At 47.2% G+C, this 12,453-nt stretch overlaps 1 protein-coding gene across 4 annotated transcripts in view; it reads right to left on the bottom strand.

The window, feature by feature from the left end:
* Positions 1-12,453, bottom strand: part of LOC143518849 (slit homolog 1 protein-like) — an 89,625-nt gene that overhangs the window by 10,681 nt on the left and 66,491 nt on the right. For 2 of the 4 annotated variants that reach the window (XM_077011678.1, XM_077011694.1), the window contains exons 14-27: positions 12,202-12,365; positions 11,233-11,256; positions 9,015-9,156; positions 8,587-8,661; positions 8,358-8,501; positions 8,018-8,161; positions 7,535-7,701; positions 6,820-6,952; positions 5,697-5,765; positions 5,516-5,587; positions 5,213-5,284; positions 2,269-2,340; positions 1,160-1,323; positions 840-964 (exon numbers count right to left, since the gene is read on the bottom strand). In XM_077011678.1, the coding sequence (XP_076867793.1) occupies positions 840-964; positions 1,160-1,323; positions 2,269-2,340; positions 5,213-5,284; positions 5,516-5,587; positions 5,697-5,765; positions 6,820-6,952; positions 7,535-7,701; positions 8,018-8,161; positions 8,358-8,501; positions 8,587-8,661; positions 9,015-9,156; positions 11,233-11,256; positions 12,202-12,365 (1,567 nt within the window). The remainder of the gene's footprint in view (positions 1-839; positions 965-1,159; positions 1,324-2,268; positions 2,341-5,212; positions 5,285-5,515; positions 5,588-5,696; positions 5,766-6,819; positions 6,953-7,534; positions 7,702-8,017; positions 8,162-8,357; positions 8,502-8,586; positions 8,662-9,014; positions 9,157-11,232; positions 11,257-12,201; positions 12,366-12,453) is intronic. The other 2 variants (XM_077011688.1, XM_077011700.1) reach the window with 1 other exon arrangement.

The following is a 12,453-nucleotide window of genomic DNA, read 5'->3' as shown; positions in this document are numbered from 1 at the left end:
CTCAACATGACGGGATGGGGATCGTTCATGCAGAGCTACTCTCTGGTCTCTCCAGAGACATTCTACTGGATTCAGATCTTGACTACATGGATGGTGCTTCTGGTCATTGTCTAATTGAACTGGAAACCTTCGATTCTTGGGCACTCTTGACAGAGGGACTACGTGTTTTACCCATCTTTTCCTCTATGGGGACTAATCTTCAACTCTGCAGAAAAACATGGCTGCTGCCGCCACCATGAGTACGGTGATAACGAGGCGATGCTCCGTGTCGAGTTTCCTTCCTACATGCTACTGGGAATTACAGTCAAATAGTTCAGTCAGAGAGGATTTTGCTTCTCATGGCTGAGAGTCACAAATGCCAAGTGGGCTCAAATATTCCTTTTAGTGAGGAATGTCCTGAACGTTTTGACTCTACCATAAAAGCCTGACTGGTGGAATACTTAACTAATGGGTTGTCTTTCTTCGGTTTTCCGATCTCCAAAAAGAAAGATATGGGCCTTCCCTGATTATGCCCAATTAATTTAGGCACAGGTGGATTTCAGTGAAGTTGTGGAAGACCACCGAAAGGAGGAGGGTGCAGGCTGAATATTTAAATTATGATTAATGTGATATTTCAATATTTTTAGAATATTTTCAAACCATTCAAAGCCCAATTGTTTTCTTTGCGATTATGTATTGTGTATAAATTGATTCGAAAATATGAGTTGAACCCATTTTAAGTCTGAAACAAACCATATGTGGAAATATGTAAAAAGGTCTGAAAAATTTACATATGCACTTTATATGTAAATGCATGTGTCTATTATATACATATTATTATTATTATATACATATCTTACCTTGAAGCCATCCATACATGTACACCTGTACAATTCTGTTAAATCTGCTTGGCAGACGCCATGATTCCGACAAGGGTTGGACAAGCATGGGTTACACTTAGCCAGGACAGCAGGGTCAACTTCATCTGCAGCAGCACACACACACACGCACAAAACTTATTTCCAGTGTAGAGCAGTACCGATGCAGCATGGTAGCTGCTCCGAGATACGGATCGATATACTGGATGTTGGTGATGTTGGATGTTTTCCTGGAGGTTGGTGATGATGTGTGATATCCTGGATGTTGGTGATGTTGGATGAAGTCCTGGATGTTGGTGTACCTTGGCACTCAAACTTCTTGGCGGGGGTGGTGAGGAGCAACTTGCCCTCCATGCCCGAGGGCCCGGTGCAGCGGGCGATCCCTGGCTCCTTGTAGCCCGTTTTCACCCAGTCCGACAGCCAGCGCAGACGGCAGTCGCAGTAGAGGGGGTTAGCACCGATGGCCCTGCACAATAACCAACAACCTCCAGTTATCAACACCTTTGGCCATAATGGCGGAAGACCTTCACCGGGCCTTCTATCATCGTTCTCTTTAGTTCATGGACTATTCGGGAACGGACATGGAGGTTTGGTCTTGTATATGTTTCAAAATTATTTATAAGCTGCACAATGACAGGAAGATGACATGGTTGTTACTACAGGGGTTCTTTAACGATAATATTGCACAAGTACCGCAATATTATTGGTTTGCCAATAGATGGCTCTCCAGGGCCACCCATAAAGTATCTCATTGATTCCTTTAGGTTTAACCTGACATCAGCCTGTCTGAATCGGTTAATGAAATACAACCAGTAAAGAGTGAAATTAGAAAATTTAAGCATGTGTGTATGTGTGTTGCTAGATTTTCAGAGTGCATTTAAAAATTAAGCAGTCTTTCAACTGCACCTTTCTTTGTGTCCAACAGCTGCAAACCATATGTGTAGTCAATGAGATCAGATGGTTCTGTAACTGAGAGAGCTCTGATCGGTCTGACAAAGATTGGCCAATCTGTCATTTAACAACCCTTGCGTATGTATGTATGTATGCAGATTGTACACACACGCATATATATACACACATGGTAGACATGTGTAGGAGTTGTTGGAGTGAGGACATACAGTGGCTAGAGCTGTGTATAAAAGCCACAGACCATTGGTAGACCACAGCATGCCTGCACGATGTGAAGCGCCCATGATGGCAACGACAGTTGAAGCTCTGGGTGTGTGTGGGAGTGTGTGTGAGTGTGTGTGTGTGTGTGTGCATGCTTAGATTTAACACAGAACAGACACAACGGACTAATGCTAGTGGCTTACTGCGAATCTTTGTGTGTGATGGTTTTTTATTTTAAATCAAAAGGCATATATGACTGACGTGTGTGTGTGTGTGTGTGCGGTTGTGCAGCAGTACTCACAGGTGTGATAGAGACACCACATCATTGAAGATCCCATCAGGAAGCTCCGAGATATCATTACCATGCAAGGACCTGATACAAAAGCAACACCAATCAGGAAGACACACACATGGCAGCGTCATTTAGAACATTCCTATCACACATTATCCTTCCTATAGTGGTTACATAATAAAGATCGAATATTTATGATTTTACAGCTGGGAACAATCGGGAACAGTCAGCGCAAATGGAGAAAGTATATGTGGCTGCGGATCCTACAAGAACAACTGGGAGAAGGTTCCTGTGTCTTTAAGAGGCTCAGTCGAGTGGCCACTGTGGACGTGTATGTGTTTGTGAGGATCTTGTTCCGGTGATTTTGGGAATGGCCAGTTTTTGGCACTGAGGTTTGAAATGACACAAGGAAAGGTTTCACGGACTAAGGACAGGAAATAATCCCTCCCCACCATCAGACCGGTTCTTTATCAGCACCCCGACTGGACCAGACATGAAGTTTTATTGTTCCGATTATCGTGAAGCTTCCGTTTTCCCTCTTTCTTACGCATCAAATCAAGGCAAGGAACTGCACTTCATGGCTGGACCCAGATGCTCACAGCTCTGCGCATGAAACTAGCATGATTCAACTTTTTCTCTTGTTTTGCTTTGTGGACACCTGTTGCTGGTGCCACGCCGGACGTTCAAGCTATCTATTTTCGCACTGCAGGCTTGGAAGTGAGCTTGTGTGGAATTCAGTGGAGCCGGGTGTTGGGTTACCACGGACCAACCGCGCTGGACTGGCTGAGAGAGAGAGACAGAGCGACAGAAAGAGAAAGAGAGAGAGGGAGAGAGAAGTGGAGAGAGGGAAACTTCCTTCCCTGTCTCTCAGCAGGGCGATTAGGTGACAAGACACAGAAGGCTTAAATGGCTGTAAAACAATATGAACGCCTTAATCCGTTGAGCCATTCCCGTGCGCTGCCAAAAAACGCCCATGGCCGGAGCTGAGGTCACACAGTCCTCTCTGACACTTTCCTGGTCCTCCCTGACCCCTACACCACACAGCCACACTGGCCAACTGCCCCATGGGGGCAGCGCTGGCCTCGGGCCATTGAAGTCAGAGGCCTGGTGTCAAGGAGCCTCTCGGGGTGAAAGATGATCTTGGCTCAGCCAAAGCCTTCACCAGCTCGCTTCACCAGCTCCTTCATTCTCCCTTCTGCCTCTATTATCATCTCTCTCTCTCTTTTTCTCCTCCTCCCTCTTCCTCCCTTCCATCTCCCCTATCCACCTCACACCCGGGCAAGCGGGTCGTGGTTCTCTGGAGAGACCGCGTAACACCTCACCCTCCCATCCACGAGAAGGCCAATTATCAGCCTATGAATGCCAAATCAAGACCACATCCTCAGCACAGGCAAAAGAAAGCTGGGGCCAGCTCAAAGCCTGCCTTTGTTATTTTTGCACTCTTTCCAGTGGTCCAGCAGAAATATGAAAGGGAAGAAAGAAAGAGACAGAGGTGTCGCTTTACGACTGCACCAACACCTATGTGCAGTTTTCACGAAGGCTCGAGAAACGATCTGTCCTTCGTGTTGGGGCCACTTTGAACTTCTGAGGGTTTTATTTTTTGGAAATTGGGCTCGTTTGCATTGTTCGTTGAGACGCAACGCACATTAGGCGCTTTTATTGAACAGAAACGGCGTCGGGGGGGGGGGGGGAACGTGATTTTTATTGAAAGGCTTTGATGGATCGGAGTTGCAGAGGAGACATCAAAGTTTTGGGTGATTGTTTTCTTCTGTCGGAGTTAAACGATGAAGACAATAGGGTGGTCAAAATCTAAAGGGGGTGGGGAGTGTGCAGTTTTAATAGACCTGTGTCATAGGGATCCACTGCAAATGAGACTTATATGGTGCTTTACTGAGTAAGACCCCACAGCAATGATGCAGATTTATTGACATCAAAGCTAGAGAGGAAGGCAGAAAGAAGCCATTATTTTCTAATGATTGTCAGATTTCAGTGCCATTTAGCCATAAAAGAGTGGGGGGTGTTCATGGCTTTGTTGCAGCGTGTCTGATGGACCACATGTCACAGTTTTGCTGCTTCTCTGGCCCCATAACATGCAAACAGGCAACGGGGCTGAGATAAAGGTCACACACACACACACACACACCCACCCGCACACTCACACGCACGCACGCACACAAACACGCTCGTGCGTTGCACACATGGACAGACAGACACACACACACTCTCCCATCTGTCAGTGTCCTCACCGTCTCCTGAGACAGCCCCACTCACAGATGTCTTTTCGTTTCGCCTGCATGCAGTGGTGGTGGTGGTGTGTGTGTGTTTGTGTGTGGGAGGGGGGAGTGGTCTCCAAACAGTTTGGTAACCCTTAGTATTTCCTCTCCTTAACGCTGCAGAACATTTAATGTGCATGTCAGCGTACTGACATCATCTATGTGCCTCTTAAAGTTGGAAATCATCTTCAGTGTCACCAGGCTAAAATCTGGACCCCTAAAATCACAGTAACAATAGTCTGGGGTCAGACATGGTCTGATGGTATAGCTGTGCACACGTGACTACAAAACACAGAACCCTGTATTTGTACTCCCATTCTGAGAAGATGTAGACGTGGAATATTAACTTCCATGTAAGGAGCTCTAGAATCACTGGAAGGTTCCAGCATCTCCATCTCCACCCACACCAGCCTCCCAGTTGATTTTTTTTAATCCAAAGCCTCACACTGACACCTTGGGACACTGGAGATCTGGACACTGCTCCCAAGTTGTGCAAGACAAAGTGTTTTGGAGTAGAGTGCTTTGGAGTAGTGTGTTATGGAGTAGTGTGTTATGGAGTAGAGTGTTTTGCAGTAGAGTGTTTTGCAGTAGAGTGTTTTGCAGTAGATAGAGTGTTTCGGAGTAGTGTGTTTTGGAGTAGAGCGCATCATTTGAGCTGGAATGCAGGGAGTGAGACGTACAGCAGGCGGAGTGATCGCAGACCCGCAAAGGCAAGAGCCGGAATGCACCGCAGCGCGTTGTAACTCAGAATCCTGTAGAGGGGTAAACAGAGCCAGGGAAGAGTCCTTCAATTATGACTTTGCATTATGGTACTGAATATTTAAGGGTCGCTTTAAAAACTGGAAAATTTCATACATGATAAATTTCATGCGCAGAACATAATATTTTAAGTTAGCAGGCAGGATGCACTGTTAACCATATTTGCGCGTGCAGTTATTCTATTCCAGTTATGAAATAGCTGCTCATAAATGGAGGGAACGTACAGGGTGGTGAGTTGGCTCATGTTGGCGAAGGAAGAGTTTGTCAAGGAATTGATTTTGTTGTTGCTCAGGTCCCTAAAAATGAAGGAAGACCCAATTCAGCAATTCCTTCAATGCAAATAATTTCATCTTAAAGAATGGCAGACTTCAAGTGACGTAATGTGACACATGGGTTGGTACTCACACCAGCTGCAGATACTTGAAGGCGGCGAGCTCTTTCGGCACTGTGCTGAACTGGTTGCCATCCAGGTACCTGCAGAGAGAAGCAGTCACAGTTAAAGGCCTGTCCTCTTCTCATATGATCGGTGAGAAAGCATCTCTCTTCTCCTTGACAATAGACTCTTTTGCCAAGTTTGTTTGTATTAGCTTGACCCTATTCGATAGGCTGTGATGTTTTGTGTACATCTATGTGTGTGTGTGTGTTTGTGTAACTCTGTGGGCCTCAGATGGGCCTGTGGGCCTTTTACACTGATGTGTGCATGCAGCACAGCCTGCGTGTTTAGCATTGTATACATGTGTCTGAATGATTGATGACCACATGCTTTGTGGCGTGCCTGTTTGTGGAATGTGTCACTCCCTCAAACACACCCACACACACACGCACACACAGGAAGAGGACTTTAACACCTCTGCTCCACTGTGCCCCCTCCCAGTCCCTCCCATCACCCCTCCCAGTATGTATTTTGGAGTCGACAACACAATAGATGCCACCAGGAGGGTGTGACTTGCTGGTGGTGGTGGTTAAATGAAATTGGCTGACCCCTTCACATCCAATCCGCTCCTCCCATGGGGTCATGCCCGTGGCAGGCTCCTTTGTTGCCAAGGGCCCATTGGGGGAACTCAAGAGAGCTGGGAACAGGGAGCATTATGTCTGTGTTGGGGGTAAAAACATCAAGCAGAAGGAGGCTTCCAGATGCCCAGATAAAGGCAACATACACGCTAGTCCATGGAGGTGTGAGTCAGGCATCAGCTTTTGATCGGGAATGCAGCTTCTTGGCTTGTACAAAAAGTGCTCGACAATCACGCAAGGCGGAGCTTGAGAATGACCTGGGCCTCAGCTCTCCCGTCTCCTGCAATCCTCACTCCAAGGAGCGCGGCGGTGAGACGCTCCACTGTTTATTTCTCTCTCCCATTTATAGCAAACCGGCCATCGATAGCGCAGTATCAGGTGCCGGGATGTCCGGCTCACCCGTCTGCTCATCTGAGTGTCTGATTCTTTTATCAACCTGAAACGACGCTTTGCTATTGTTCGCATGTTGCAGAAGGAGGAAGTGGGGGGCGGCGTACCGAGCAACACTCAGACTTACAGCTCGGTGACGTTGCGGGGAATGCCCTTGGGGAGGGCTCGCAGGTGCTTGTTGCTACAGCGCACCACCGTCTCCAAGCACGTGCACTCGCTGGGGCACTGCGGGCGCGGCACACAGCTGGAATCCTCCTGACCTGCAACGCGGAGAGATGAGAGAGAGTCAGAGGGAGGGACCCGGGGTAGGAGAGCTGTGAGGGGCGCTCAGTAAAGTTAGAGAAAGAGAGGAGGCGAAGGTTGGAGATTCTTAAGGAGAGATGGGGAGATAAAGAGGGTGATAAATGATGAAGTGGGAACAGAAAGAGAAACAGGGGTGTGGACACGAGAGGTGCTTTACGGGTAAAAGAGGACAGGCGAAGATTAAGATAAGAGGCAAAGGGATAGAGGAGACAACCACATGAAAGAGACAGAGAGAAAAGAACAAGAGAGAGAATGGCACATCCATCCCAGAGATATAAAGACGGGGAGTATCCAACTCGGCCTAATACGGTATTGATCCGAACCCACAAAAACAAACGACCAAGCGAGACAAAAGCTTCCTGTTAATTCTGAACACATACACACAAAAAAAAAACAAAATACCGCCGACGGGTCGATAGAGCAGTTAAACATTTATTGACTGAGAAGTCAGCCAACAGAGCCGTCCCTCAGCTGGGGTGTTGTTCTTTGGGTTAGCGAGGGGCGCAAGAGTTAGCGAGGGGCGCGAGAGTGCGCTCTACCTTCTTCGCAGTGGAAATCTGGCAAGGCCACGTCTTGCAGCGGGATCTCCTTCAGGAAGGCCGGCCGCTGGCAGCGTGGGTTCCCCGTGACGATTTTGCGGGTCCTGAGCCAGTCGCCCAGCCATGCCAAGCGGCAGTCGCAGTTGAAGGAGTTAGCCAGCAGGTTCCTGCCACAAGAACATAAATAAGAATTAGAAGGCGGAACCGGCCGAGCCGGAGAAAGCTCAACGTCTGTTTCCTGAATGCTAATCAAAGCCAGATTTTTTTAATTCTCCTGGTACGCGGGGCAAATCGGACTAGTCCGAAATTCAACGCCGCTGGTGAAACTGCCGCAGCCACGGATAATTCGGAAGGCTTCGTCAAACAGATGGTCAGATTTAGTGCAAGCTGGCGTTACAAGGCCACCGACGGGAAGGCTAAATGTTCTGGCCTGTGTGCAAAAACCCCCCCTCAAACCCCCCCAGAATGTGGTGGAGGACATACAATGTAGAGAGGGTCTGAAGAGTGTCGAAGGCTCCAGGAGCAATGGTAGTCAGCTGGTTGTCATAAAGGGACAACAGGCGAACATTATGCAAGCCAGTGAAGCTGTTGTTATGGATGCAGCTGATGCGATTGTTGCGGAGCATCCTAAAACAAAAGCAGAGGTTTCTTAAATGATTTATTTCATAATAGCAAGTGAAACTTAAGTCTACACTTAAGTAAATGCAGTCATGTCCTTACCAACATCTTGCGGTTAATATGCTATTTAAAAACTATTCAAATTAGCATGTCATGGCAAGGGAGAATGGGAGTTAGCCTACAAGTTTGAGATGAGTGAACTCACAGCATGCGTAGACCTTCCAAGCCCCGGAACATTCCACTGCGCACAGAGTCCATCTGATTGGCCGTCAGATGCAGCTCGGTGACGGAAGAGGCACCCTCAAAGACGCCATCCTCAATTTCTGAAATCTTGTTGTTGCTCAGATTTCTGGGAAAGAAACGGTGACATTGTACATCGGTCGCACCTTGTTTTGAAAAGCGATCACCACTGTACCTTCGGTGGTCATTCTTACATTTTCTTTAGCTGTGTCAACGTCTTGAATGCGCCGGTGACCTCCAGGGACGTGATTTCATTGTTGTTGAGACGGCTTCAGAATAGCAAGGCAAAAAAAATCTTTATGTCAGGACAGGAGTTCAGAGTAAAAGTGTTCAGAAGAAGATGGCAGATAACAGTACATGTTCTGTCAAAACAGTAAGCAATGATATCAAAGCAGATCCCACATAAAAACCCACATGTTCCCTTCTAGTCGAGGATGAGTGCTTAAACCATCAACAACCTCAAACAAACCACATCCTTATATGATATAACAACGAGAGATAATGAATATTCAGCTAGTGCGTCTACACCACCTACAGGTAAGATACCCTGATTTGGTACTTGCATCATGCCGGACATTTGAGAAGTGAACAGGTAAAGGAGGGATTGCGGCGGCGTGCTCACAGCTCGGCGGTGGACGCGGGGATGTGTTCGGGGATCTTGGTGAGGCGCAGGTTGGAGCAGTCGACCACGTTGGACTCGCAGCGGCATTTGGCTGGGCAAACAGGCTCATCCGTGCACTCGTTCAGACGGCTGTCCTCCGAGCCTGAAGAAACACAGACGAAGGTTCCCAAACCGAACGCTGTTGCAAAAGGAGTTCTTTGACCAATGGATGCCGTATATCCCGGCCTCGTCCATCCTCTGATAAACTTTAGGCTTAGTGCAACGGGTCACCAGAGCAAAAGGTCCATTCAGAAATAATCTTCCTAGTATATCTCATTTCATCTTAGTATATCTTATCTATATATAGCATCTATGTTACATTGCCCATAGCACACTGATTCCTAATGATTTGCCCTGTCAGTGTTTCTGCTGTCGTTTGGATAGTGTGTTGGAAACACTGGTGGTGTTTGTCTCTACTTGGGCACTGTTTCTGCCAGATAACCATGGACTGCGGAAACAAAGTACTTTAACGGAAACGCTGAGATCCAAGGGGACATTTCAGTAAGCAGAAGGATTATTTTCCCCAAATAATACATCATATCACTTAAGCTATCCGGTCGTTAAAAACAGAGATCGCGAGAGAACGCAACTTTTCTCTCACCGTTTGTGACTCGCCAAGAACGGACCGTACGTGCTTGAAGGCAGTTATATAACAGGCGCTCAATAATTGAACACTCCGATTCCACTCAAAGCCACTTATAGAGGGAGCCACTGTGCGCTGTGGTTGGATGGCGCACTAGCGTAGCTGCTGCTGTGGCTGTGAGTAGCTGTTAACGGGCATGAGGGTGCCCAGCAGTAACGTGTGGGAGTAAACGTCCATGCTCACCGCACTCAAGTCCACTTAATAAAAAAAAGCTAATTTGTTATTTAACCAAAGTCCTCAACCCACAAATGCTGTTCAAAGAAATTTGTTAAAATGGAAGAGAACTGTTAAAACTGTCCTGGAGCGTGTTTGGAATTCATTTGTACATTCTTGATTCTTTCTGGCCACCACAGCAATGAATAACATTTTAATTTCTACCCCCAGCCAAATTGTTTCCATGGCATTTCACACGCAAGATGACTAGATCCGTTTAGTCCTGTTTTGCCTTTGGTGTGTGATTCTCAGCAAGGACTTGACTCAGAATTGGTCCAAACACCCATGCCCAGATTTAGGAAGTTCAGACGCACTAATGATCTGGGTTAGTGTCTGTTTTGGAAGTGACGGGTGGAAATGGAATTTCCTGGTAGAGCAACAACAAAAAATCAGCATGAGAGGAAACGATAAAGTTGCCGGAGCTCTTTGATGTTTTCGGGGGGGGGTGCATGGGGGGTTGGTGGGGCTTCATTTCATTCGCCACTGTTGCTCAGTTCCAATTAAGACCCTCATCTGTGCTAGAGACTCACAGTGACTCACAACTCACTGAGGGCTTCAGCAGAGAGATGAGCACTTCCGACACGGACCACTTCAGCTTTCCTAGGGCTGTTTATCTTTGTGAACTTTTTATTGCATAGAGAGGAAAAGGGAGGATAAGGGAGTGGAGGGGAGGGGAGGAGGGAAAGAGAGAGTGCTGAAACTGACAGCATGGGCTCTTTATGGCCTTTGGTGTACAAGCATAAAACCTCAGGGCAGTTACTTTGCCTCATGACATAAACCCTCCCATTATTCATCTAATAAAAGGCCGTTCCACAGAGCAGGACCGGGCCGCCTTCGGCTTTTCATTATCATCCGAGGACAGATAGCGAATTAATCAAGTATCTCTTTGATCTTTCCAGTGCTTAAATTTCCATTAAAGCCTTCTGCTAATGTCAGCTCTTCGTTTCATTCAGTTGACTGCTCTTCATAAAATGATCTTCTTGGATGATGGGTACATCCTCAGATAGAGATCTGGTACATTCCCCTCCCCCTTTAGAACTTTTCTTTACTGCTTTCACTGCAGAGGGACCTGATTACAAAAAAAACTTCCTATGGAGTCTCACTTACAAAAAAAAACCCCAGATGAACAGGATTGCAAAACGCGGCTTGTTTTGAATCCAAATCTGTTTGGAGAACCGGATTTATGGAAACCATTCATTACTGAATGAATGTTTACAAAGCAGTGTAATGGTTTAATGGGAATGAGTGGTGGAGAGAGGAAGAGTGAGAGGGTGAAAGGGAGAGTGAGAGACCCAAGGGGATGGGATGTGAAAGCCCACTCACCTGGAATGGAGTACTGCTCTTTGGCTGTGATGGAGACAGGAGAAAGCAGTGACATCAGTTAGGCTGCAGTCAAATGGATTCAAATGCAGTCAAATGGATGTAGCTTTAGACTCGGACACAAATGGTTCCAAACGTTCTGTATTGAAAATGTGCTTTAATTGTACATTTCCTTTTTGCTTTTGCCTTACAGGTGAGCTTCATGCTAGGATTTGGAACAAAAATTGCTTACTTCACCAAGCATTTCTACACCCTCATTTGTACCAGCGCTATGGTTAAGAAGTTCAGTAAGTCCAAAGTGAAGTTAGTCCAAAAACCACTAACGGTCTAATCTTCAGGCCTTGGAGAGTAGTGTAGCCAAGTGCGCATGCATGTGGGTCTCTGTTCTTTAAAAAGTGCAAGTTTGGCAGGGGCAGCTGCTCAGACTGAAACCCTTCTCCGAGACGATGTTTACAGGGCTGGGTCTATCCAGACCGGATTAGACAGTTGTTAGAAAAACCACTGGGGAAATACATGGCAGGCTGCTAAGCTTCGGCACCAACCTATTTCAGAAACAATATTCTAAAACAAAGCACCTGGACCACAGAGGGGCCGTGCGTGCGTAACGCTCAGCGCCGCGCCTGAGTAACGTTCCGTGGCTTCCGTGCGAATCCAGAAACACTGTGTGCTAATTTGTTAATCAAGCCAGAGGATGGAAATGAGAGGGCGTAGCGTACAGAGGGAAAAAAACAAACACCTCCGCCGTGTAGGTCCCCAACCACGAGTCGCTCATTCCCCCAGATCACTTTCACATCACTTTCTGTTGGGAACATATCGAGTAGCCTGGGGCCGGTGGGTAGAAAGCGGCGCTGTACGGTTTAGCGGCTACAGCAGCACCAAGAAGAGCATGTTAAAGCAACGAGGGTGATGTATGACGTGAACGAGTCAGGTGGACTGGTGGGGTAGAAAGTGAAGTGAAGGGCCCAGGCTTACCGGAACAGCGGAACTTCTTGCTCTTGATCTGGCCGATGCGCTTGTTAGCGAGGCGGCGGGGGCTGGCGCAACGGGCTCCGCTGGTCTCGATCGGGTTGGAACGGAGGTAGTCGGCCAGCCACTTCAGATTACAGTCGCAGATAAAAGGGTTCTGGGCCAGATGACTATAGTGGACATGAGACAATGACTCACTAATCCAAGACAACAGCTCACGTTTCCTCACTAATCCACATCATGAGTGGAAAACTGGAG

Source organism: Brachyhypopomus gauderio, chromosome 1 (genome assembly GCF_052324685.1).
Source record: "Brachyhypopomus gauderio isolate BG-103 chromosome 1, BGAUD_0.2, whole genome shotgun sequence".
NCBI lineage: Eukaryota > Metazoa > Chordata > Actinopteri > Gymnotiformes > Hypopomidae > Brachyhypopomus > Brachyhypopomus gauderio.
Note: the sequence above shows the minus strand (reverse complement) of the source record. Positions and strands in the feature narration are given on the sequence as shown.